A 26,499-nucleotide genomic window follows, 5' to 3' on the forward strand; every position below is an offset into this window, starting at 1 on the left:
AGTGTTGAAATTCCTCCAAGATCAGATCTAATAATGTGGGTTTAAATGTTTGTCTGCTATAAAATACACCCAAAAAACAGCCAGTACCTGAAACTAATTTGCAAATGTGTTTGATATGAAATAAAAATTGAAGATCAAATATGCATCGTTTTGCATAAAAATGTCCAAAACAAGCAACAAAACGGAATGTTTGCTGCTTTTTGTCCATTCAAGTCCACCAGCACAAAAAATATTCACCAAATAGCAAATACACAATAAAAAAAATGAACCAAGTGGGTGTTGTTTGAAACTAACTTTGATGAGTGTCAACCTGCAATAAATGGGCATGCCCTAGTTATGACGTCTGGTTTGTTTTCTTGTAAATAAGATAACTTGAACATATGGCATTGTGATGCTAAACAGACGCTGCTTTGTTTTGCTCTATTTTACTTCAATTATGCCTTAATACCAAGAACGCTCCCGAGTTTCTCAAGCATCTGTGATTGATTAAGAATGCCTGAACTCATCCAGAGGTAAAAAAAAATAAATGACTCAACTTAAATCAAGGGCTGGCGTTAAATCAAGTGAGAAACAATGATGCGCAACACAGAGGGGTTTAAATTTTCAACGTTTTTTTTTGTGGGGGGGTTCTGTTTATAGTCGGTTTGGTTCCAAAATAAAGATCACACAATTGTTTTTAGACGATCTACAACAGGAGTTACAAAAAATAGTTGCCCAGGCAAGTAAGCATACACAGGTTTCTGTTAACTATACACATATGGTTACAAGGTGTGCTCATAGTAGTAAATATACACAAGGCGGCTTTTTTTAATTCATATATATATATCTTCACCCCAAAAAATGGCTGCTTTCTTCTCTTCCGCTAACCTCCCAAAAACAAGAAAAAAAACATTGACAAGTATGATACAGCACTTTGAGCACCCCCGCAAAACATTATCCTCTGTACAAGCCGTGTTCACTCCCATCAAAAGTGAAGCATTTCCTTAAAAAGATCTTTAAAAAAAAAAGTAAAAAAAGCACAACTTAAGTCCGTGGGAGATTTGTTTTAAGTTAAGCAGATAAAACCAAGTGTGGTGTGAATTTTTTTTGTACAAGTACTACGATGTATCGCTATAGAAAGGTCTTTCAGGGGGAGAAAAAGAAGAAGCAAAACTTGATATTACAATTTACAATATACAACAACTCATGTCACAAACCCAAAAGAGAGAATATACACTGAAATGCACAGGTAAAGTTTCCCCCCCCCCCCTAACTTTTTTTTTCCATCATCATCATCATACCAAAAAAGGGCGGTAAAGCACTTTTACATTACAAGGGTTTACAAATGTACAAGTATACAGTCAGAAGTATGCGTGGTCACTACTAGGATACATTATAGATACAGTTGACATCAAAAAACCAGAAAAAACCTACAAAGTTTTTATATATATATTTATATATATATATTTATATGTACTGTATATGCAAAGATTCTACACCAAGTATACATGTTATATTTATAGAAGCAAGACCAGAAAACTCCCATGCTAAATGACATGTAGGCTGGTTAGCTCGCTCACGCGCGCGGGCCATTGTGTGCACTCATCTACGATTGGATGACAAATGTCAATTCATTCGGAATAGTGGCTGACAAATTTCAAATCATTCGGCATAGTGGTAGGGAGTCAAAAGTTAAATAGGGGAGAAAAAAAAAAAGAAATAACGGGAGAGGTGGAACACCAACCCCAAGTTCAGCAGGCCCGGCTAGGGAAGGGGGAGGGGCTATTGGAAGGGTTGTCATGGAAACTGAAGGATTGGGGTAAGGGGCTGGGGGTTCCTTCTTCAAGAATTACGACCATATTCAGGCGGTTGGGTGTCGTGTTTACATGATGCCGTTGGGGGGGCCGCAAAGGGGTCCCAGGTCCACGCCGTTCTTCATGTAGTACTTCTCCAGCTTGGCCAGGATGTGTTTGCCGTACGTGTACTTCCGCAGCGTGGAGATGTGCGGCCGGATCTGATCGCATTTGAGAAAATAGCAGAAATCAGTTCTCAATTTTTGGGAAAAATTTTTTTTGGGGGCAGGTTGCACAAGTGTGAACATCCTCTCATGATTGGTGCTGAGGTCAGACTTAACCAATCACACAAACTCCCGTTAAATAAAAATCGACCAAACCTGCCAACATTCAAAGTGCCTGTGCTGAATGCAAAATAAACTTCAGCTGCTCCCGTTGGCTTTTCCCCAACATTTTTTTTGTAGTCACATCTCACAGCACGAGTGGCAACATTTTAACATCCGCACCTTGTGCATGACGATCTTGCGCTGGGTGGGCTCGGCCACGTCGATCATCTTCTGCACCACGTAGTTGGCGTACTGGTCTTTCATCATGGTGTATAAGGCACTGTGAGGGCCCTCCGTCAGGCTGCACACTTCGTCGATCAGCAACGCTCGCTCCGCCCGCGAGGCATGAGTCACGCACTTCTCTACCACGTTACTAACAGACGGGGGGGGGGGGGGAGGAAAGGGCATGGGGTAAATCTGTGTGTGGAGTCATATTTTCCAACAGCGAAACAAGTGTCACGTTTCAGAAAAGACCGGCGCTGTAGCCAAAAGTTCTTTCAAATTTCTATACCATTACACCCACAACTTTAAAAAAAATATATATATATATATATATTATATGGCGGCCCGGTAGTCCAGTGGTTAGCACGTGGGCTTCACAGTGCAGAGGTACCGGGTTCGAATCCAGCTCCGGCCTCCCTGTGTGGAGTTTGCATGTTCTCCCCGGGCCTGCGTGGGTTTTCTCCGGGTGCTCCGGTTTCCTCCCACATTCCAAAAATATGCATGGCAGGCTGATTGAATGCTCTAAATTGTCCCTAGGTGTGAGTGTGAGTGCGAATGGTTGTTCGTCTCTGTGTGCCCTGCGATTGGTTGGCAACCGATTCAGGGTGTCCCCCGCCTACTGCCCGGAGACAGCTGGGATAGGCTCCAGCACCCCCCGCGACCCTAGTGAGGATCAAGCGGTTAGGAAGATGAATGAATGAATGAATGATATATATTATATATATATATATATATATATATATATATATTAATACATATATGTACACGGGCAGCCCGGTGATCCAGTGGTTAGCGTGTCGACCTCACAGTGCAGAGGTACCGGGTTCAATTTCAGCTGCGGCCTCCCTGTGTGGAGTTCTCCCCGGGCCTGCGTGGGTTTTCTCCGGGTGCTCCGGTTTCCTCCCACATTCCAAAAACATGCATGGCAGGCTGATCAAACACTCTAAATCAGGGGACTCAAACTCCGGTCCTGGATGGCCGCTGTCCTGCATGTTTTTCCAAGTCTCCCTATTGCAACACTCCTGATTCAAATGATCAGATCATCAGCAAGCTCCGTGGAAGCCTGACATTGAACCTGTTCATTTGAATCAGGTGTGTTGCAATAGGGAGACTTGGAAAAAAATGCAGGGCAGCGGCCCTATAGGACCTGAGTTTGAGTCCCCTGCTCTAAATTGTCCCTTGGTGCGCGAGTGTGAGCGCGGATGGTCGTTCGTCTCTGTGTACCCTGCGATTGTCTGGCAACCGGTTCAGGGTTGACTGCCCGACGACGACTGGGATAGGCTCCAGCACCCCCCGCAAGGATAAGCGGATCGCAAAATGAATGGTTATGCGCGCACACCAAAATGAGTACACTCGGAAGGAGCATGAAATATGTGCAAACGTGACAAATGACCAAGCCAAGCTTGTCAGAGTGCCGTGACGCCACTCCCCAAGCCACGCCCCCTCGAACGTACACATCGATTCAAGCACAGTATGGTCAAGGCAAATAATTTCCTGCGCCGTATGTTTAAGGCAGTTGCGTCGTCGTCTTCGTGCTCTACCTGGCAAACTTGTGCTGGCTGAGTCCCAGCACATTCCCTCTGATCTCCGCCACTATCTTGCTCTTATCTTCAGCTCGGCCATGCTCCAACACATGCTGGATGACGTAGTTGCCATATTGGTCCTGTACAAACACACACAGACCCAGGGTTGGAATCATTTCGACTTCTTTCAGTTTTTAGAACAGGGTGGTCAGTTTGTATTTGTTTTTTCGATGTCAAATCTATATTTTTTGCCTTAGGTGTCAGTGGCTGGTATCGGCAGCCTTCACAAGCCCTCGATACCTTGAAATATGGGCGGTATCGTCATAATGGTTGAACATGTTCATTCCTCACAATAATGTGTAGTGATGAACGTGCTAGCGGACCTGCACGAGCTGCTCGGTGTGCTGGTGGAGCTCCTCCAGGATGGGCAGGGTCTGTTCGGGCAAGCAATGCTCCAGGATGCGCTGGATGACTCGGCAGCCGTACGGGTGAGTGGACAAGGCAAACACCTAACGGACAACAAACAGTTACACTTACTTTATATTCGTCATGTACTTTGTGGGTTTGTGTTGAGTTTTTACGAAATGTAATGAGGGGAGAAAAACAAATTGTCATGACGTGCAACTCACTGTGCGCGAGTATTTCATGGCATGATCCAGGAAGTCGTGTTTATGCTCAATAAGTTGAAAAACAGTGTTTAGTTATTTTAGACGAGACTGCTGTTTGCGTAACCTGGGCATGTGAAAAAAAATGGACTCGTCTACTTTTTTCGACATCCTAGCAACAAAGTCAGTGTTTCATGTTGTCGCTTCATTCGAAAACACAGCCCCACCCAACACAAACGCCGGGGGGCAGGTGAAAACTAAATTCCTCATGAGACAAACACATCGAACTTGAAGCACGCGCAAACCTGCGTCATACACAAACACACACAAAGGAATCTAAGAGAAACGCACAAATAGACAAAAATGACACGCGCAAACTGGAGACACGTGCACATAAAATCCGACATAGGCACACAAGCGAGGGCACGCAAACAAACAGCAAAGACACACACACACACAAAAGTACTAACTCAAGACACACGCACATTCAAATGAGAGCCAGACAAACTAGAAGCAGGCACGCGAGTGAAAAAGCAGACGTTCCTTTGACGCATAAATGCATAAAGTCCTTCATTTTAGCAGACTATGCTAATGACACATTTAGCAAATGGACAACAGACGACGACCAGGCTGCTGCGGTTTGCATTGCCATGGCAACACAGTGCACGCACGTGCGTGCGTTTTCTGTGGTTATTACCTGTCCCTTGAAGGCGTCTATGATGAAGTGCAGAGCATGCGGCTGCACACACTCGATGCACTTCTGCACCACGTGGTTGCCGTTCTGGTCCTTCACACACTTGAGCACGTGGCCGTCCAGCTCGCGCACCATCTCGCTCTGTCGGGGGAGCAAAAAGACAAGGAAGTGTTGGCTGGAAATCTAATCGTGCCTCAAAGATGATTATTTTTTCATTTTTATTTCATGTATTTTTTTACAGGGGCTTAAGTGTAGCCAACAAATAGTGAATATTCACCTTGGAGCTAACTAACGAGCTCTATTAGGGAAGAGATGGATACATCACAAACACACCCGAGCGGGACTTGGCCTTAAATGAGTCATTAAATAAAAAATAAAATAAATTTTTAAGCCTCCCGTTTTGTGTCCAGCGAAACAGTGAGGAAAAGAGTTTTCTAAACCTCTCTTCTTTTTATTTTATATACTTTAATCCCCCTCCACCGTAGGTTCCAGGTTTGCAGTCTGACTATTTTGTGGATTTTTACAGCCCAGTACAGTCAGTTAACTCTGGAGTTAGACGATATCTATTCTGCCTGTAATTCTTGAGCGTCGTACTCACAATGACTTGCTGTTCAGACGGGATGAACTCCAGCGCCTTCTGGATGACCCTGCAACCGTACATCTGCAGCGCCAACGACAGGACGTGGCCACGGATACGCTCGGCGAGCGCTAGCTTCTGGTCCAGACTGCCAAACTGCACACAAAAGTCAAGGATTCATCTTTTGCATTGATACCCCCCCTCCCCCCGCCCCCACAAAAAAGAAGAAGAAAAAAAAACATCACAGAGTACACCGAGACATACCTCAAAGAACTTCTGGATGACGTAGTTGCCAAAGACGTCCACCATGAGCTGGTATGCGGCCTGCAGGATTTCACTGAAGACGAGTTGGCGCTCAGCCGAACTGGCTCGTTCCAACTTCAACTGGATGAACCTGCGCAAAATTTAATTTTACTCTACTGAAACATGATCACTCATCAGAATCGGCAGTGGCCTAAAATAAATCTTTATCTGTTAGCCCCCAGAATGTACTGGTATCATCCATAACATAATGCCATTGGCTGTTCAACTAAAATGATCGGAAAACATCGCCAAGTGCTAACCTGCTGCCGTGCTGATCCTGGCTGAACTCCATGATGTGTCCGGCGATGTCGCGCAGCTGCAGGTTGGGGTAGCGGTTGTTGCGGAAGTCCTCCAGCAGGCGGCTGCGTCCCGACGGCATCACGTCTGACATCCCGTAGCGTAGCCGTGACGACGGGAACAGCTGGCTGCTGGGAGAGAAGAGCGACGAGCCAGAGCTGGCAGCACTGCGGTACTTGGCCTCGGCACCCGGGGCGGCCGAGATGAAGCGCCCGCTCCCGTTGGTCAGGCCCCCTGCGGGAAGATAGACACTGGTGTGAATTTAACCGGACAAAAAAAAAAATATATAGTGAAATCCACTGCTGGGAGCACATGGGGTTGCCCGCCTACCCAAATTGAGGTTGGATGAGGAGCTGTGGTTGGAGAGCGAGGGCGGCGGGGTGAGTGAGTGGGAAGGGCCCTGATTGGGCAGCGGCATGCCCACCGGGCCGGGCGAGGGGCTGAAGCCCAGCGTGCCGTTGTAGAAGCCACTGTGGCCGATGGGCGTGAGGCTGGAAGGAGTGCGCTTGTATAGCTCGCTGTTGCCTGTCAGAGAGTCGCGCCGGGAACCGCTGCCGCCACTCGAGTTGGCCACTAGAGGGAGGCAGACACAACAACCACGACAGCCCTGTTAACTCTTAAAGCAGGTCGACTGCTGCAGTGTTTCGAAACACTCTAACAGCATAAACATTAATTTTGTATTTATGGAACAACAAGAACATTTCAATGCCTTTTTATTACACAATTGCTTTTTTAATTGTCCAAAAAAATTTATCTGTCAACGTGTGCTGCTGCAATCAAAATATTTTTTAAAATCATTTTCATATTCAACCTTTCCCAACTTTAAATGAATCGAGTTGCATATTTTTACACCTTTAATTATTTTTACAAGAAAGTGGTTAAAAGGTTATTTATGTGTATTTTGCCATCTAGGAGGAGGAGCATTGAACTATTCAACCCAACACTGAACGGATAAAACAACAGCATTATTTGTAATAAAGAATTTTTGGACCAAATAATTATGTTTGCTTCTTTGGTACACCACTGCAGGTTTAGGAATACATATTTTTTAATGTAGTGAAAACAGAAAGCACACACACCATGTATCTAACATGTACGCAATTGTCAACCAATGTTGCATAAACAACTGTATTCAGTAATTGACTTCTTCAACACCGGCACATCACCTTCAAAGGGTCGATTAGATACCATGATATGATGTGCCGCTTCTCCCAAGAGAGAGGGAGAAAAAAAACTTTGGAATGAAAAATGGTTCCTACCCGCAGTACCGAAGCCTCCCAATGTGGCCCCCAGAGTGGCACCAAGGGAGGAAGAGGCTTGCTGACTGAAGCCCAGGGAAGCGGAACCCGGGCCGGGCTGGCCGGAGCCCTGTGAGAAGAGCGAGGAGCTCTGCGAAGATGAGCTGAGCGAGGAGGAGCCGTAAAAGGAACTGCCGCCCAGAGGTCCGCTGCCGGGGCCCCCCTGCTGCTGGGGCTGCTGGGATGTCATGGTGCGGAAGGGGCCGTTGGCGCCGCCGCCCAGGCCGCCGTTGCCGTTGCCTGCCGAGGCCGCCGCAGCAGCAACTAACCACAAGGAGAAAGCAAACGTAAACATTAAATTTTTCCTCAGAAAGAGCAATAATATTTTGAATGTTACAAGGTAATTGCTGAAAATGTTCAAAGTCTGAGAACTATGTAGTACTGATTTGTGGCGATGTATCGCTAAACTGTCATTTCTTGATTTCTTTTTTTTGGTGGCAATCATGCGCTTTGGAGTCCAGCATGAGTCACCCCGCCTCAAATTTTAAGAACTTAAGCTCTGTTCTTCACATTTGCAGTTAACCGGTGCATTTGGACTTAGCGAGCTAGCTCTGACTCCACCCTGAAAACGTATCTTGCCTTCAGCTAGTCTGCTGGCGTGGCCGCTTGAGGACGCCGTGTTGTTGGCCGCGAGTGTGCAAATGTCGTGTGGTCAAGAGGTGGAAGATCAAGGACTGGGGAAATTTGAATTACGCTTTTTTTTTTTTTTTTTTTTTGAAGAGTCTGGTTTGACAGCCATTGAGTGTGGAGCGGGATTCGGGCTGGCGTTGTCGCTTCAGAGCGTCTCGTCATAATCTGCGAGTGTGCGAACGTCATGTAGAGAAAGGTGAAATAGCGAGGGCAGGGGGCAGGGAACTTCTCTCCCTCTTTTTCTTTCATTCTTTAAAATTGACAGCCAGTGTGTGTAACAGGATTTCAAGCTGAGGCGGCTCCTTAAGACCGCCTCGTCACAACGAGACTCTTCTCTGTGGTGTATCAAATTCACAAGACTGATTTATTTTCACTTTACCTGGACTTCAACTAATGACACGACGGTTAAGCTGTCATTGCGTCTTTCACCTGCTTGCGCCGCAGAAGGCGATATGATAACGGACGCGGGGGCCATGAGACGAACGGGACCGCTACGAGCACCGGTATTGACCACCAGGGCGCCCGTCTGGTCGTAGTAGGCTGCGGGGGCCAGGACAGGGTAACCTGGCAGGGGATAAAGAAAAATCTGAGCCAAGTGAGGAAAAACAAGACCACCGGAGTGGCCAACAAAAAAAACCAAACAAACAACATGTGGAACAATCAGTTAAAGTGCTTCACCAGGCACTCCTGCTGCGAGCCCCTGCCCAAAGGCAAGGGCGGAGTTGACGGCTGCCGTGGCAACTAGCTGCTCGTTCTGCTGCCCTTGCTGCCCCTGGCTGGGCGTCATGGGACGCTGGTTGCCTCCCGCACGCATCACCTTGGGTGAGGGGGGGGGACAGAAAAAAAGTGAACAACTGAGTTGGGAAGTAGCGTGAACCAACATTTGTGTGACTGACCTGCTGTTGGTTCTGCTGGCCCTGGCCTGCCGCCTGCTGATTGGCCGAGTTGTTGGCGGCAGCTGCTTGTTGCTGGAATAAATTGGCAGGGTACACGCCCCACGGGGTGACGCCGTAGTACTGAGGAGGCATCACTGCTGGCCCTTAAAAAAAAAAAAAAAAAAAAAAAAAAAAAAATCCCACACACATACACAATCTGTGAATCGAGAAACATTTCCACATGCGTATGAAGCCATGAAACTTACCGAGAGTTGCCGCCGCCGCTAGTCCCGCCGCGTAGGGGTCTGTACCTGGCGGGGCAGCGCTGATGATGTAAGGATTGGGAACAAAGGCAGGGGCCAGACCTGGTAGATATCAGTAATCCAGAACATCTTATTTTCTTCCATTTCTTTCTTAATATGTGATAAATAATGTGCCATTTTCCTACCAATGTGGGGCTGCTGTGCTGCCGCCAAGGCGTATTGTTGCTGCTGAGCGGCGGTGAGCTGCTGCACGGCCAGAGCGTTGCTTCTCTGGAAGAGCTGCTGCACAGCAGAAAAACATTTGTATGGACTTCAAATAAAATCTACAAAATAATCGATTCCCCCCTTCCCCCTTTTTTTGGCTGGAGCAAAAGCAAATGATAATCCTGAGTAGTGTAAATTTTCGACCTGCGTTCATTTTGCTGCCGAGCTGCTCCATGCCACAGTGCTAACCCCTCCCCAGGAAGAGGATGAATACCTGCTGCTGGCTGTTGTAATCAAAGAGTCCCACGGTGGGCGCCGAGTCCATAGGCATCTGAGAGTTGTAGTCGAACTGAAGCGGCTCCATCACCGACTCCATCGGGTCCATGGCAACACCGCCCTGGTCCACGCCGGGGAAGTCCTCGGGCGGTTTGGGGCCACCAGTGCCGCCCAGGGGCGCCAGCCCGTCCACGCCGACGCCCCCCGGGCCGCCCAGCAGGTCCCCGTCCGGGCCCGGGGGCTGCATGTTGCCCGGCGGGCGGCTGCGGGACAGACAAAGTCGACGCTAGGAACGTTGCGTTGGTGGGAGACACCCCTGATCCAATACGTACCCGAACTCTTTGACGTCGACGTCCAGACCGTTCTGCACGGGGAGACCGTTGGGGTTGATGACCTCGTTGATGACGTCGGCCTCCACCTCCGCCAGCTCTTTCAACTTTTCCGCCTCAAACGTCGCCTTTGGCTTCTCCCGCTTGTCCTCCACCACCTCGCTGTCCCGCTGGCCCTGCGCCATCACACAAGGCAAACAAATGAATAAACAATTGTAAAAATGCGCCGATACCGTCTTATAACACCCGATACTCGGGAGTCAAACCTACACAATACTTTTCTGTCCTGCCCCAGCGTGCTATTGGCAGTAGGCCAACAGTAAGATCTTTAAAAGACATTTTTTGACTTGCCAGTGTACCGATTTGAGGCAAGTACGAAAAATAACAAAAACGCCAGAGACTCACATAAGGTCCTTTCCGTAGGCAGGCGTCCAGCTTGTCGGCAGGCGAGGAGGAGAGCACGTACTCCACCATGCTGACGCCCAGCCCTCCGCTCTCGGATCGCGGCGACATAACAGAGCCCACGCCCACTTCACCGCCGCCATGGAAACCCTGACCGGGTCGGCGGGACACCATGATTGGCTGAGACACCGAGTGGTCTGCGGGAAAGAGGAGCAACGGTCGAGTAGGGGAAGGAAAGGTTCGTCGGCGGCACTTGAAAAGTCGACCAGCTGCGTAAAAAGGATCCAATTGTCTATACCTGAGGCCCCCCATGCGCTGTCCCTCCACTGGTCCAGGAAGATCCCCTTTGGGCCATCCTTCCCGGAGTCGTCCGTCTCCCAGAACTTCTTCCCGGTGAGCAGCTGCTGCAGGGAAACAAAGCCAGGGTTGGGGAAGTGGTTACATTTGACCTTTGACAAAATGGAAACAAAGAGTTGAGGAGAGGAAAAAAAAAAAAAAAAAAGAATTATTACATTTGTGGGATGGATTTATACTGCAAGGGGCAATTGTGATTATTTGCTCGCAGGTGGCACAATTGGATTCTGCATCATGGAATCGAGGAAGAAAAAAAACTGGCAGGGAGTCAACGACAGATGCTAAATACGGTAAAACATCAATAAAACGGTAATAATAGCAGTTTGAAAATGTCTCACATTTATCGATAAATCGTATCATGCAATGTGCCAGAGTAGCCAATTTAGACGTTTTCAAATTTGAGACTTTGGTGGTAAAAATGCACAAATATTAGACGACAAAGTTTAAATAAATGCATTTAAAAAATGTCAAAATTATTGGGGGGAGAACAAAAAATATTAAAAATATTAGTAAGTGGCACAAAATAATTAGACATTTTTTGACAACGGTACAAAATATTAGCTCAAAATAGAAAGGTAACAGATTCGAACAAATAAAATTTGAAAATTAAATTAAATACTAATACTGAAACCAAATTACATCTAAAACACTAACATTAGATAAAAATATTGGTACCAAAAAATAAACAAAATAGCAAAAGTAACAAAGTCATCTGAAATAATCGACAAAAATGACAACATACTGTATTTTTTCGTCAATGGATGCTACAGCTTCTTGTTGACTTTGAAACTTAGCTTGTAGCCGACGTGTGCACATTTTGAGCATGACGTCTCTGATCCACTGGTTAAAGGACACTTTGATTCTCTCCTCTTTCATCTCAAACCGCTTCAAACAACAAAGCGTGTGACGGAAAAGTGGTTAGGACTGCACGACTGTCCGTGTTTTATGTTATGTGTTGTGTTTATTATTTTACTTTATGTTAACTGTTTTGTAAAGCGCTTTGTTACAGCTGCTGCTGTTGTGAAAGCGCTATATAAATCAGCATGTATTGTATTGTATTGTATTGTATTGTATTTGTATTGCATAGAACAAGAAAAAACACCCTGCCCCACTCACCCATTTTTAATATGCTTATATTTTATAATTAATACTTATTTATATACTTTTTGTTCTTCTACTTCTCCCTTTCATAATTGTGCTGACTGTAAATTGGGAATTTCTCCATTGTGAGACAAATAAAGGTTTTTTTATCTTATATTACACAAAAAGACTGACTTTCTGTGAAAAGACTGGTTTACAAGAGGAACACCATATAAAAATATATATATACAGTATATAGATAGATATTTTTAATAAAGTCAATAATGAATCAGAGATCCAAAATAGATGTGGTTTAATTCAGCCAAGCTAAAACTGCAGGACGGCTTCTCCAATGTCGTTATTCTGTAAAAACAAAGGCCAAATCCGCACATCTCTTTGGAACTTTCCACCCACTTCCATCAGACCTGGATTTCCTGTTAGTCAAGTCTACAATTAGCCAAGGTGCCGAGGCCACTAGGCAGAAAACAACCAACACCATTCAGCCTAAGACCGTGGCCTTTAAAGAACAGACAAACTTATTATCGCACGGAAATAATTTGCTGGTCTCACCTCTCCCATGGCGCGTCCCTCCAAAGCTAGAGCCTGGAAGTCATGATTCAACTCGTCCATGGAGCGCACCTGATGACCGAGGACAAAAATCAGCAAAAAAAAAAAAAAATTAAGTCATACTTTCTCACTTTCTCGGTCAAGAGACCACATGTCTTGTTTGACGGGCCCGCAAGTAATTACAGCTACAACCCATATTATTTTCATGGTACTGACGCACACACACGATTAAAAACAAACAAACAAACAAAAACACTCCCTGTCTTTTATGTACAACCATTAAAACTCATTCAGTACCAGCCAATTGTGGACCAAGTCTGAAAAGACGTTTAAAACCGTCTTTGGGAGTGAATGCGTTAATTGAAGTAGATTTAGATACAACGTGTTTCAGTTCGGCGAGGGATGAATCTATTTTTAATCATACAGAGAGACAACATTGCGCAGTGGCCACAGGTCAGAGTTGGGTGGAAAAAGATTGCCAAATATAAATGCCACCACTTTAATGGAGCTCGATGAACTGTGGCTATTACAGTTATTACCCCGTGTTTGAGAGAGGCGTTTGGTTTTGCAAACATGGGACGCAGACAACGTTGTGTCGCAAGCTCACGTCACGAGTCGCATGGAACACTCCTCGTCTGTCAACTCAACTTTATTCGTACGCCACTTCAAAACAATCATCGCTCCATATCAGGTGCTGCACGTGGAGTAAAAATCAATCATGCAATAAGAAAAAAACTGAAAACTCAGTTAATAACACAAATTCATCAATCTATTTGTTATCATTTAAATCTATTAAAAACTATTTAATTAAACGGATGCATTTCCTCGCGCAGCCATAATGTGCATCAATTGTGAACGATCTGTTATATTTCGCAACGCCAGGAGCACCCGAATACCTGGCTGTCATGGATGTTGTCCCCAGCGGGCCAGCGGTGCTTTCCGGGCTGCTCGCCGTGCTGTCGTTGGAAAAAGTAGTCTACCATGGCGTCATCCTGGGAACGTCCGGCACCTGCCACACCCTGAGCGGACAAAATGGGAGGCGTAAACGCGCACATAAGCAGCTTAGCGAAGTATTTACAGTGAACACCGGCTAGCTCGAGCTTTTGTGACCAAGTGTTTCTTTACAATTTATATGCAAGTCCCAATTTAGAGAACGCCTTCAGTGTAGTACCATCTTGTGCCACAAGATGCCTGGCAGCACTGAGATCGACTGGAAGAGATACGGTATCATTAAGCGCAAGAAGAGGAAGCAGATAAGGTCCACCAACTAAAAAGCTCTCAACTGTCATCGAGCCATACAGTCAAGAAAATACATTCCCGTGTGTATTGTCATATGCTCTATTTGTATAAATTGCCGCCAAAGTAGTAGTTGTGCGAATGTTTTTAGTCAGTGTCATGGCGATACTCCTTTCGGTGAACCCCGCCGTCAATGGCATTTCACATGATAGGTTAGCATGAAGCTAATATAATACATCCATCCATCCATTTTCCGATCCGTACAGGGGTTGCAGGGGGTGCTAGAGCCTATCCCAGCCGTCTTTGGGCAGTAGGCAGGGGGGACACCCTGAACCACACACGCACCAAGGGACAATTTTAGAGAGTTCAATCAGCCTGCCATGCATGTTTTTGGAATGTGGGAGGAAACCGGAGTACCCGGAGAAAACCCACGCAGGCCCGGGGAGAACATGCAAACTCCAGACAGGGAGGCCGCAGCTCGAATTGAACCCGGTACCTTTGCACTGTGAGGTCGACGTGCTAACCACTGGATCACCGGGCCGCGCAGCTTATATGATTTTAAGACAAAATATGGTTTCGCAGAGCATTTTCGTTTTTAAATAGACAGCAATTGGCTGTTAAATAGTTCAGGGTGTTACCCCGCCTCGTACCCGAAGATGGCTGGCATGGGTTCCAGCACGCCTGCCACCCTTGTAAGGATAAGCGGCAGACAATAAAGTTGATTTGAACGTCTGTACCTATAGTCCTACAATGCATGCAAGATTTTTATTTATTTTGCATTTTCAGAAACAAAGAGGTTTTTTTTCTAACTGATTAATGGCAACAGAAACTTTATTCCCCCTACATTTTGAGTCGTGTTGCTGCACATAAGTTGTGATCTGTAAGTGGTGTTCACTGTAAAGAGACCGGGACTGATTTTTTTTTTTTTATTCTTTGAATGTTACCTGCTGGCTGGGCGGTGCGGCCTGAGGAGCCTGCCCGGTGGGAGGGGCGTGTCCTCCGCTGCTCAGCACCACGGGCATGCTGCTGGGAGACCTAGTTCTATGGTGGGGGCTGAAGGAATCCTGCCAGAGTACTGCTTTCCTCTTCAGCACACACTGCTCATTCCACCACAGCCTGGCCAGGAGAGCAACAAAACAAGCGTTACGCCATGACATCACCATGCGAACAGCTTAGAAGAGAAGTCCATTCTCACTTGATGCCAGGCATAACTCAGCATTTCAAATCTGGCAATTGTGATGACAAACTCGGCGACACTGGCTCAACATTAGTTGTTTTTGTTTTTTTTTGCAAATTCAATGAATGATTAGAGAGAGAAAAAGAGGTTTGCTAATTGGATCAAATGAAAAAAAAAATATATCTACAATTAGGCTCAAATGCACAATTGAGTCGTGATGAAAAATATATGAAAATAAAATACGTTTTTGACAACAAATAAACGTTTTTAAAAGATCAAAAATATATTTTGGGGGAGTATTAAAATTTTGATTACAAAAAAACAAATTATGTCACAACAAAAAAAATCAGAACAAAAAATTGACAAGGAGGCAAAAATATTCCAATGCTAAAAAATACAATTGATAATTAAGTAGTAAAAACACAAAACAAACATATGAGAAATAAATAGGATGGAAAATACCAAAATATACAAAATGCAGACAAAACAAAAATCTGATTTTTAACACTTTTTTGCAATCACTCCTGTTCTTAATTCCAGAGGGCATGGAAAAGATTCACAAGTCAGATAAGCAAAATGCTATCCGAGAAACAGAGTATGACAATCAATCTGGTGAAGATATTTGGGTGAAATTTCAAAAACAATACAACACTCACATTTCAGGAGTTCTCATTCATTCCAAAATGCATTCATAAACTATCTGTGCATGGCATAACAGTGTGTAATTGCGCACTTCAAACAAATGCGATTTAGAATAACAGGCTCGGCCTTAGTTAATAATCGACGGAAGTGATTTCTGAATAAGAAAATGTGCTGAGGTCATTTATTTTATAAGCGTCTTGAAATTGCAGTTGTACTTATTCTGTAAGAATTGGATTACGGGCATCCCTTTATGAGCACTCACCTGCACAATCTGATTAGGGCCAAAACAAAATGTCTGCCTTGACAATGATAACAATGCTCACTTTCTGCTACGATTCATCCACCCTGACAGATGGATGCTGAAGAGGTTAAACCCCCCCATCCCCAAATAATGCATCACGCACGGGCCAATCTGTCTCTTACAACACCCCTCCTTACCTTATTCCCTCTAATCTCTTAAAAAATCAGCAGGTTCATATTATTGGGGCCTTAAGAGCACTGAGCCATGTTCCATTTCATTAGCATGTTAGCCATCGTCCAACATACACACCCCCTTTTCGACTTAAGACAACCAAAATGATTCTAACAAATTGTAAAACACGACAAAAAGGTGAAAAAGCACCACCTAAAAGATGCGTTGATACAAGTGTCAGGTATTTTACGGCTACGAGGACGAAGGAGCAGGTAGACAAACACCCGGAAATTCACAACACTCGGGTCATTCACCGACATGGCATGCTTGCAGCACCCGGAAACGAGCGACGATTCCCGGGTTGAGCGCCACCAAGAATCGCGTGGGATGATGGGGGTCCACCGGGCAATTTATTATCCTTGTCGTGTATCCCCCAACGACTACATTGACGTGTGTGATAATACAGGTTAGCTTCCCCGGCACTCACGTTTGTCTTTCCTCTTCCACGGCGGACATGTCAACAAAAGCAAGCAGAATACGCACCGGCACCCACGATCAATAACCGAGGTTATCACTCGCACGAATTCGGATTCACTCACGCCCGAAGCGAGTTTGGCAAGAGAAAGACTTGGTCGCTGGCTCGGTCTGTCGGCGTCTCGCAACAATAACACGGCCTGCCCCCCTCCTCCGACTTCACGCTGCATTCAGCCACGGGTGAACCGGTAACCAAACATGGGGGCCAACGTGTGTTTTATAACAAACGGTTGAGATGCTGGCCCTAACGGCCAGGCTCTCTTGCCGGTGTGCCGAGTATCCCGCAACCGGACAGGTACTTGTGACGCGGGTGCTAACAAAGGCCCGCGAGCAGCTCTGGAGCGGAAGACGGACACAACGGGAGGAAAGGGGGGAAGGCAGTGCGATCGGGTAGTAAGTCGGCTCTGTCGCACAAAAGACGCTCCTTTAGCCCCGTCATGGTGACAATATCCGCACCGGTGCGTGGCCAAGTGGAGTGCTGAGGTATCGCGCAATGTCAGCGGCCGGTACTCACCGGCGGAGAGGGTGGATGGTGACGGATTTCGGCCCCAGCTTCTCTCTGACTCCCCAGGATTTCACTCCGACAACATGGCGGCTCGGCGGAGGAGTAGGCGCGAGCGCTGCATGATGGGAAGGGACGGGAGGGCCGCGCGAGAGCGTGCGGTTCATTGCGCCAACCGGAGAGGGGAGGGCCGCACCGGGACCCGCTTCCTTTGTTAGGCGGTGTGGTGCATTTACGGACCTCATTCACGCCGTTTGTCAATGGAGGAACACTGTACATTCATTCCAGCGCCGAAGGGGGCGGTGGCGACGGAAAGGACAATGTTTTGTCTATCACATCATACTGAGGGGGGAGGGAAGACAGTAATTAAATGAAACAAAAAATGTTGTTAGGAGTGGTGGGGAGGGCTGTCTCCAAGGTAACCAGGTAACTGGCAGCTATGGCAACGCGCTTCGGTCAGACACTGAACATCACTGGGGCAGGGGGGTGCGCAACCTCACCCCCCCCCCCAAAAAAGTAAGCCCAAAACAAAAGCCTCATCCGGGCCACTTGGAGCTCAGCGGGTGGTTCTCCACGTCCCGTCCCCCGGGGTTTCAGGGAAGACTGCCGCAAAGCGTGTGGGGGTGACGTAATGCAGACAGGCTGTCGCCATGGTAACAGTGAACCGTTTTTTTGAATTCGTACTTTTAGCATAAACACGACTGGAAGGGGCTTCATCTGTTCAACAAATACAAACCCTAATAGCGACTTTGAAACCTCAACACTACTATCCCTGGCTCAAAGCGGATTTTGCGGTCCTACTCCTGTTTTGCAACCATACTTTGAAACTTTCTATGAACCTCAACACTTACCTTGAAACTCTATTCCTTAAACCCAAATGAGACAATAACTTGAAACAATCTCAAAAGCTTTCATGAAAGTATAAAACGCAATCCAGTGAGGACGCCATCCCTTGTTTATCATGTAGAAAGTGTGTTTTTATTATTTCAAACTGTACCGTGCACCTTGACGTCGTCAAGATGTTCACCTCATACCTGTCTCACTTCTTCGCTCCTCCCACCTCCCGTTTGACAGACAAAAAGTGTCAGAGAGTGAGAAGACAAGACAAGAAACACGGGTATGAAGACAAAATATATACCCCCCCATCCCCTCCACAACCTAATGCAAGCCCGTCTTTTTTTTCTTCTTCCTAATCAAAATCAGTCATTGGCTGGTTATTTACATGCACAGTATCCCCACCATCCCAACAGACACACTAATGTCAGATCCCAAAGCCATCTGCACAACCAACCCCTCTTCAGGAATTCACCTGATTGTTCTCAAATTTGACGTGGGCATCCTAGACAAATGGCCGACTATAAAATGTGGATCTTGTGAATATGCATCCGAGTGTGGTCGAGGTTTGGTGACACATGGTGGATGATTTGTGGGCCGGCTGCAGATGTCTTTGGGAGCAGAATTTTCAAGACTGCTCTAGTATGACAACATATTCTAAAATGACAATGAGCTGCACCTTTGTTCTTTTTTTTTTTTTTTAAATGACGTGACCCTCCCTCCCACAACAACAATGGTGTGCGGTGCCATTTTACAGCACCGTGTAATCCTGTGACACATACACACATCCTGTAGTACACTACAAACATTTGTGTTGATAACTTGTAAAGACGTGTGTCTGTGGTGAATCGACTGCCACCTTACTCCGGTTCATCCTTTCTGGCAATCCTTCCGACCTGCTGGTTCATCCCTGAGCTTGGTACATTCCATTCAGGGATGGTAGCCTTACTCTCGCTCTCTCTCTCTCTCTCTCTCTCTCTCTCTCTCTCTCTCTCACCCCCCCCCCCCCCCCCACACACACACACACGTCTTCTCCAGGGCAGGATAAGCTAGTCCTTTGTTTGGGGGGGAGCCATAACCAGTTTCCATCCGCAGTGGCACTGTTCAGCCTGAAGGTGGCGCAAGTGCCCATTAGCCAGCCCTGGGGTGCAGAGAGGGACATGTTAGGACTGAAAAGAGGCAAGTAAAATGACCAATCTGACTTACGTGTAGAGAGGCTGCAGTTGGAGGTGCGAGGACTTCTGTGGAGGCTGGTAACCGTATGAGTCGAAACCGCCAATGAAGTCGACTGATCGAGAGAAAGAGAAGATGGATTGGTTTTGTTTTGCGTCCATAAAATGTCTGAGTGCGATGTCAGAATTCCGGACATGACATGGTGAAAAAATTGTGGTCACAATAGTTATAATATGTGCACAAAAATATTAATTTGCAGAGGTGGTCCGCTCATAAGACCCGAGTCAGACTTAAATCGCCCACAAATGGAGCACACCTCTAGAAATACAGAGCATAACGGTATTGCTTGTTTCATGTGAAGGTGCGCTCCATTTTCTTATCTAGACGTCCAAGTTGTTCACAGGAATTATATCAAACCCACAGATATGTATTTTGTGCGTATGGTATACCGTATCTCGATTGTGGCCACAATTTATAAACTTTTTATCCATGTCATATCTGGGGCTCGGCAGAATTGGAATATTAATGATGAAAAATGCGTGGCCTCCATGAGTCTCACAACAATACGCCGGAACACCCACCCATGTGTCACGCGCTTCACCGTGTGACAGCTCCGTGTCACTGTTGAACCGCAGGCCTTCATTTGTCAGGCTTTAGATGCACAGAGGCGCACCAGTGACATGCGGCACGCCGGCTCATGGCCGGTGCAAGTGACAATTAGATTTTCAAATTTCATTTTGGGTGACTACTTCCCAGTGAAGAGATGCCCCTCACTTAACTCAAGACAGTTGAGCCATCTCTTTTATTACTTGTATATAGATGATACAGTATATGAGCTACGAATAAACATCCACTAGAGGGCACTGTGTCTTTAAATAAAATGTGTCTTCCCTACAACCAGGAAGTCCGAAAATCATTGCAGGATTAAATTACGTGATACCACAAAATAACCTAAATTAAAGGTCAAATATTTTCGTGGGAATAATGTGCTTAGCCAAAAAGTTCATTTTAAGGTACTGTAAGTGTTGTAAACGAAGCAACTGAAATCCAAATGGATTTTAACATCAAATTAGAATGACTTTTCTATTACATTGGAAATATGCTGATACGAATTTTGCTTTTTATTTGATGTCTCTTATTTGTAAATATGCCCCAAATTTTGTATGGATAAGTCATACAACATTTCTACAACCAATTCCTTTCTCCTTGGTAAACAACTACAGTGCAGCTCAGCCTGTGGCTCACGGGCATCATGGCTTGCGCGACATATTTTTCATAGTGCGTTCTAACTTTGCAATTCATTTAATCTATAAAAGAAGTGATAGGACTGACATTTCAGTATCCTAAAAAGAAAAGATGTCATTTTCAATCTGTTCACGTTGACACAAAAGATTCGCATTGCACTTTGTTGCCTCACTGTACACAACGTGAACTCACTTTAAAATCGTGAAACCGATACGAAACTTTGATTACGACTTCGCGGAAAAGACATTCAATAGAGGATGATGCTGAAAACACTCACAGCTGTCCTCGTCATCCTGGAAGACTTTGCTCACGTAGCATGCGTACACAAAACCAAAAAGCTGTTCAAAGACAAGAGGGTTTCATCATAATACTGCATGTAGCGTGCAGCCTTTACACGATGTAGCGCGCCTGCCCGCATACTTACGGCCAACAGGACCTGGATGGCCGAGCTCAGCACTTCAATGTACTGATAGTCCAAAAGGCAGCTGGAGACGGTGATGACGTGATGGTCGTCCGGTGCCAAGTGCGAATCCAACACCGGCGTCACCAAGCAACCGGGACCATGCTCCATCCACCAGGAACGGTGTAGCGATGTGTTGAACGTCATGAGAAAGTCCCTGTCCTATGCACGTTCAGACACATTACAATTTGAGGTTTTATCATTAAAAAAAATAATAATCTTTTCATCATTTGTATTATTGGCTGTCACAAAAGTGGGTGGACTCCAAAGACCGCAACCGAAAATTGAACAGGAAGTCGGCGATTTTTGGTTTGTAGGAGCCAATTTGGGGGCCGATTATTTTCACCCAAAATGGCTGCTCAAGCTGTGATGACAGTTTCGTCCTAGCAACAAAACCTAGCGCAGTACAATTTGGCTCCAGCAGCCTTTGGATTATGCTTTACAACACCCCCTGTTCCCTTGACTGTGTTTTCCAGTCATGTTTTATTTAATCAATATTTGTGGCGTTTCCTCAATAGAATTCCATTCACTCATTCAATTTATTTGTTTTCCGGTCCACTTAACCTCACAAGGGTCATGGGGGCTGTTGGAGCCTATCGCAGCCATCTTCGGCCAGTCGGCAGGGGACACTCTGAACCGGTTGCCAGCCAATCGCAGGGCACACACAGACGAACAACCATCCGCGCTCACACTCACACCTACGGACAATTTAGAGTGTTCAATCAACCTGCCATGCATGTTTTTGGAATGTGGGAGGAAACCGGAGCACCCGGAGAAAACCCACGCAGGCCCGGGGAGAACATGCAAATTCCACACAGGGAGGCCAGAGCTGGAATTGCACTGAGGTCGACGCGCTAACCACTGGACCACCGGGCCGCCCTCAATAGTATTCCGGTAAAAAAAAAAAAGCACGCAATACAACAAAGAATCATTTACCAAGGCTCTTAACGTAACAGGCTGCCTTCCGGGCAAATTCTCTTGCAGTAGTGGAACACCATCACCATGTTCATATAAATATTATAAAGAGCACTTTGTTAAGGACGCTACCGATGGATCTTTCTGATGTAAATGGCGTGTAAAACACTGTAACGGTTACATTTGTTGTTTAATGGGGAAGGAGTTCAACTTAGTCAGCTTTGCAGTGGTCTCTAAAATAGCACATTTAAAAAAAAAAAGCAGTAAAAAGCGAGAGGGATGTGCCCTGTGGGTATGGAGAGGGAGGGAGGCCGACTTTGCGGCTGCTGTAATATGGTCCACTACTTGCAAAACCACTGGAGAAGAGAGGAAAAGAAGTAGAGGGGGTTGGGGGGGAGGGGAATTGGTGATCTTATTTTTCCCCTTGCCCCCCCCCCCCCCCCCCATCCTCGCTCGTCTCTGGAGGCCTTGAAGCTACTGTGCTGCTACGTTGCTCTTATTTTTCAATACAAGAAGGATCCAATTGCCTCATTGACTTTCCCCCTGAGTGTATTTGAAGTTGCGGAGGAGTCCAACATGTCTGGGAACTTTGCCATGTGTCCTTTAGGGTTGTCATTTCTTGCCAAAAAAGTCGTCTTTGTGATGCTGAATCTGCTCGGCCAATTAGCGGCCAGCGGTCGTTTGCGTTGCCCGGCCGCTTCTATTCTAAGTGGATCAGATCTGGATCAAACTTGGTTGGATATTGCAGGTTCCAGATAAGTCATACACATCAAAAATTGAATTCAAACTGGATCCGATCTGTTTTAAATTGGGGTTGTTGTTACATTTTCAACATACTCCAAGCAAATTTCATCCAAACTGGATCCAATTTGGAATCAATCTGGTTTGATAATCCAGTTTTAGTGCATGCCCCGAGCAAATTTCATTCAAACTAAGCAGCTCGGGATTAAAGATGGTTTGAATTACAATATTTGCACATATGCATCGCATTCTGATTCAAACCAGATCTGATCTGGATTCAATTTCGTTTGATTGTAGTTCTACAGTGTACACAGCACATTTTATTCAAACTGGTCAGACCCGTATTCATCATGGTGTGAATTACAAGTTTACACCTGGTCTTGAGTCCTTTAAACGGAGCAAGTATCAAGTTCTTTAATCAAAATGAGACCGACGAGCGGTGAACTGACCTGAGACAGGTTGCCCACCTCCAGGTAGAAGCAGATGACGAAGGAGTTCCAGCCCACCCACAGCACCAGCCACACTGCATACTACAAATAACACAACAGGCTTGCCTCACACCCGGCTATTTTTAGAAATCCAAATCGTCTGCCGTATACTCACAAAGATGAGGTATCTGAAGCGGAACTGCACGGTGCCGAACATGCCCAGGATGACGGCCATGGTGTGCAGGAAGTTGGCCAGGATGGGTGCCCACTGGTAGCCCAGAAAGTCAAACACCTGCCTCTGGAGGGCGGCCACCTGGGGATTGCAACAAGACCAAGGAGTCCCGTTAGAACATGCTGGCGACATGCGCGCTTCTGCAGCTGTTGCCATGGTAACTGCCTGTTAGCCTAAAGACACCCCACTCCAAACTAATGAGGATGTACGGGCCGCAATCCCAACAATGGCCTCAAGTACACGCACACAATGCCATCATCACGGCGGGCTCGTGTTACACACTTATTACATTCAGACAAGACAAAAAAAAAACCATCTATTTTTAGACGCATGGAGCTGCTAAGTTTAACTCCAGAATGAAGACCAGATGGTGAATTGGGGCCCTCCGGAGCATGTTTGAGTTCAAAGAACTCCCTCCACACGCCAATATCTCAACAAATACACACACACACACACATACATGAGCTACAAGCAGCTGCAACTCAAAGCACTGACTGTACTGGACAAAAAAAATGTCAGATTAACCCGCATGTAGCACGCCGCTTTAATCATACCCCGGAGCAGCACACAGTGGCAAACATTGATGTGAGGCATTCAAGGAACCTCGGACCTTTTAACTGCAACCACCCTCCTACATACAGGACAGTCTTATACTGTCTACCATCAGATATGTAATTTATGAGCCATTCCTTCAAAGAAAACTGCTCCCAGAAGCAACGGCTGTGTTTGTACAACCGTTTTCACATGCAGCAATTTGTCTAGTTATCTACTACTTAGTTATAAACTACTTCTTCCTTTCATAACTTTGCTGCTGTGAATTGGGAATTTCTCCATTGCGAGACTAATAAAGGTTTTCTTATCTATCTGTAGCGATAACAAGATATCCGGTATGCAATCTCTTTGATTTATTTGCCTTGCCGTACTAGTAAAAGTGCCGCCGTGCGTAAATTATATCGCAGTTGTGATTACCGGGAGAAACAACAGTTCCGCGACCATAAATACTTAAGATAATTTGCAAAACACTCGCGAAGGAGAGAAAGTGTGCAATTCATAAATTCAGGATTTGAAGCGCACCTACGCACCCCAACATGAGTAATGAGATATTCCATGTTTACATTACTTATGTACCGTATTAGCATTCTGGATCAGATCCAGATTTGTCATAAAGTAACTTTTTTACAGAATGGATTTATACAGCGAATTTCCCTCATGCTTGATCATATCGAGATTAAACCTGATAAATGTGAGAGTTTGCTGGGTGAAAAATGGTGAAAATCAAATGGCCTTAAAATCAGATCAGATCTGGATATTGGCTTGACTCGACATCTTGCAGGGTGTATAGCATTCCCTTCAAAGTGGAGAACATTTGGATTCAATTAAGCGAACATTACACTTTAATATGGAGTTCAGATTTCATTCAAACTGGAGCTAATCGACAGAAATTTCATACGATATTAATTTTAGCATAGGCATAAGAGATTCAAGGGAAAAACAAGATTGGATCTGGATTAAACATAAACAAGTCACACATTATGAGAACTGATTCAGATCTGGAATAAGGTCGGCAAAAACATTATGTCATGATGACCGCTATCAGGACTCAATATGAATTTAAGATTCCAATTAAAGTGGATTTGAGTTGGATGAAATTTGGTCAACATTGCATCTTGATTATTGACCTGAACACGAATTTCACATTTCATTCAAAGTGTATTCCACAGTTTTACGGCATACATAAAGCAAATTTCATTTAAACTAGAGTCAATCTAGATCAAATTACACATAATATTTTAAAACATAATGTTATGGAAAGTGGATCACATCTGGTTTCACTTTATCGGGCATGACATTTTGACCATAGAAATTTCTTATTTCATCTTAACTGGATTAAACTTTAGATTCGGTTAGCTGAACATTAGACCAGTGGTTCTTAATCATATTTTTATTTTTCACTAATGAAGGGTTCGGTGCCTCTTACAAGGTTAAGAACCACTGCATTAGACCTTAATATGAAGTTCAATTGTCATTCAAACGGGATCTAATCTAGGGCGAACTTGGTTTGACATTCATTTGACAGTTTAATCATGGCAGATTTCATTCAAGATAGATCCAATCTGGATTCCTTTTGACATTTTACAGACTTTGTATAAGAGCACCTTCCATGAGAGACAGAATGCAAAGTTCTCATTTGATTCAAACTGAATCCAACAGGATCAAACTTAAGATTCGGTGTTACTTTTAACAAATACAATTTCAGGAAACTGGATCAGCTCGGGATCAAAACTTGATTTTGACTTTACGCAATAAATACTCTAATGGGGATTTTTTTTGTTTGGTGGGTTCGTGCGAATCAAAGAGTGTGAAGTAAAGCAGAGAATTGTTGCTTGTTTGTTAGGCACTCACCAGCTGCAGGGAGCATATGACCAGTAGCGTGCATCTCCCGTCGCACTTCCCCATCTTAGAGGGCTCGGCACGCGGCTTCGGGCCGCGCAGGCTCCGGGGGAAGGACGGCTCCCCGCTAAGATCCAGACTTGCCTGGTCGTGTCAACTCACACCATTCCGGGTTGAGGAGGCCCTCCCTGCCGCCTCCTCGCTCCTTTCCTCCGAAGCTCGACTGGTGCTAGCCCTCACAGCGGGGGACACATTTTTTTTTATGCTCGTATTTTCAATTTGTTTTCGTCTTCTTCCAGGTGTGTGTGTGTGGAGGGGGGGGGGGGGGGGGTTGAAAGAGGGCTTCGCGCCGGGCCCGCTGCGGTCAGACCACCAGCGACAACCGAATCACCTCGGCCACACCTTCCGGAGGGTCTGGATGGAGGGGAGAGAGAGAGAGGTGGGGGCATACATACACACACACACACACACAAAGGCACAAAGAGAGGGAAGAAAAGTGTTAAGATGGGCCGGCCGGCTACAGACAGAAAGAAATGAGCATCATATGATAGCGGGATCACACGGGGAACGAAACCGCAGCGTGTCTTTGGAGGCTTCGCCCCTCCACCCCCTCCCCCCGCCCGGCGACGGGACGCACAAAGCAGCCCGTTGTGACTCACCACGTTCGGATGAACAACAATCGCGGAGCCCCGTGATGCTCCCCCGCTCGCTTAGCCGCCTTCCCGTTCCGTCTTCTCCGTCGGTCACCCTCTAAGAAAAACGGTTAGATTTGGGTGTCCCGGGAGGGGGGGTTGTAAGTGGGGAAACGGGCTCCTTCGCTTCGTCTCTCCTCGCCGTCTTTTGTCAACAATCGATGCCGGGGTGTACGCAGGAGGGACCGGAGGAGTGAGGGGGAAAAGAGGCGGGCGGGAGAGCGAAGAGGTGGTGGAAGTGGGGGGAGGGGGGCGGCGACCCCCTCGGGGAGGAGCTGCGTGGATCCT

The 26,499-nt window shown here is 45.9% G+C and overlaps 2 protein-coding genes across 6 annotated transcripts; both read right to left on the reverse strand.

Annotated features, from left to right (window-relative positions):
- Positions 1 to 1,240: 1,240 nt before the first annotated feature.
- pum1 (pumilio RNA-binding family member 1) lies at positions 1,241 to 17,330 on the reverse strand. 5 transcript variants are annotated; one of them, XM_052070915.1, is made up of 23 exons: positions 17,113 to 17,330; positions 14,778 to 14,949; positions 13,494 to 13,616; positions 12,601 to 12,669; positions 10,895 to 10,997; positions 10,600 to 10,793; positions 10,198 to 10,370; positions 9,864 to 10,128; positions 9,571 to 9,664; positions 9,389 to 9,487; positions 9,144 to 9,286; positions 8,926 to 9,064; positions 8,677 to 8,811; positions 7,579 to 7,881; positions 6,650 to 6,892; positions 6,283 to 6,553; positions 5,984 to 6,113; positions 5,741 to 5,875; positions 5,146 to 5,283; positions 4,227 to 4,352; positions 3,862 to 3,983; positions 2,279 to 2,471; positions 1,241 to 1,993 (listed from the first exon to the last, which is right to left on the reverse strand). In XM_052070915.1, exons 1-23 carry the CDS (start codon positions 17,265 to 17,267, stop codon positions 1,862 to 1,864), a joined length of 3,657 nt encoding a protein of 1,218 aa, XP_051926875.1. In that variant the 5' UTR covers positions 17,268 to 17,330; the 3' UTR covers positions 1,241 to 1,861. The 5 variants fall into 5 exon arrangements, with proteins under 5 accessions (XP_051926875.1, XP_051926874.1, XP_051926873.1 ...); XM_052070914.1 differs by having other exon boundaries at positions 9,571 to 9,667; positions 17,113 to 17,329; XM_052070913.1 differs by having other exon boundaries at positions 10,895 to 11,000; positions 17,113 to 17,329.
- A 1,284-nt stretch (positions 17,331 to 18,614) lies between these two features.
- On the reverse strand, positions 18,615 to 26,477 carry nkain1 (sodium/potassium transporting ATPase interacting 1). The gene is made up of 8 exons (XM_052070943.1): positions 26,179 to 26,477; positions 25,532 to 25,933; positions 23,072 to 23,209; positions 22,918 to 22,998; positions 20,777 to 20,974; positions 20,630 to 20,690; positions 19,141 to 19,222; positions 18,615 to 19,075 (listed from the first exon to the last, which is right to left on the reverse strand). Exons 2-8 carry the CDS (start codon positions 25,583 to 25,585, stop codon positions 19,066 to 19,068), a joined length of 624 nt encoding a protein of 207 aa, XP_051926903.1. The 5' UTR covers positions 25,586 to 25,933; positions 26,179 to 26,477; the 3' UTR covers positions 18,615 to 19,065.
- Positions 26,478 to 26,499: the final 22 nt, after the last annotated feature.

Source organism: Hippocampus zosterae, chromosome 7 (genome assembly GCF_025434085.1).
Source record: "Hippocampus zosterae strain Florida chromosome 7, ASM2543408v3, whole genome shotgun sequence".
Classification (NCBI taxonomy): Eukaryota; Metazoa; Chordata; class Actinopteri; order Syngnathiformes; family Syngnathidae; genus Hippocampus; species Hippocampus zosterae.

Bases quoted from the DNA above. Each gene is read 5' to 3' on its own strand.
- pum1 (XM_052070912.1), bottom strand. From the start codon at position 17,267: ATGAACCGCACGCTCTCGCGCGGCCCTCCCGTCCCTTCCCATCATGCA. The intron at 12,670-13,493 runs GTATTCGGGTGC...CTCGGTCATCAG, and splicing joins ACAACATCCATGACAGCCAG to GTGCGCTCCATGGACGAGTT. The intron at 6,554-6,649 runs GTAGGCGGGCAA...ATCTTCCCGCAG, and splicing joins CTCATCCAACCTCAATTTGG to GGGGCCTGACCAACGGGAGC.
- nkain1 (XM_052070943.1), bottom strand. From the start codon at position 25,585: ATGGGGAAGTGCGACGGGAGATGCACGCTACTGGTCATATGCTCCCTG. The intron at 20,975-22,917 runs GTCAGTTCACCG...GAACGTGCATAG, and splicing joins AGGTGGGCAACCTGTCTCAG to GACAGGGACTTTCTCATGAC. The intron at 20,691-20,776 runs GTAAGTATGCGG...GTCTTTGAACAG, and splicing joins CCATCCAGGTCCTGTTGGCC to CTTTTTGGTTTTGTGTACGC.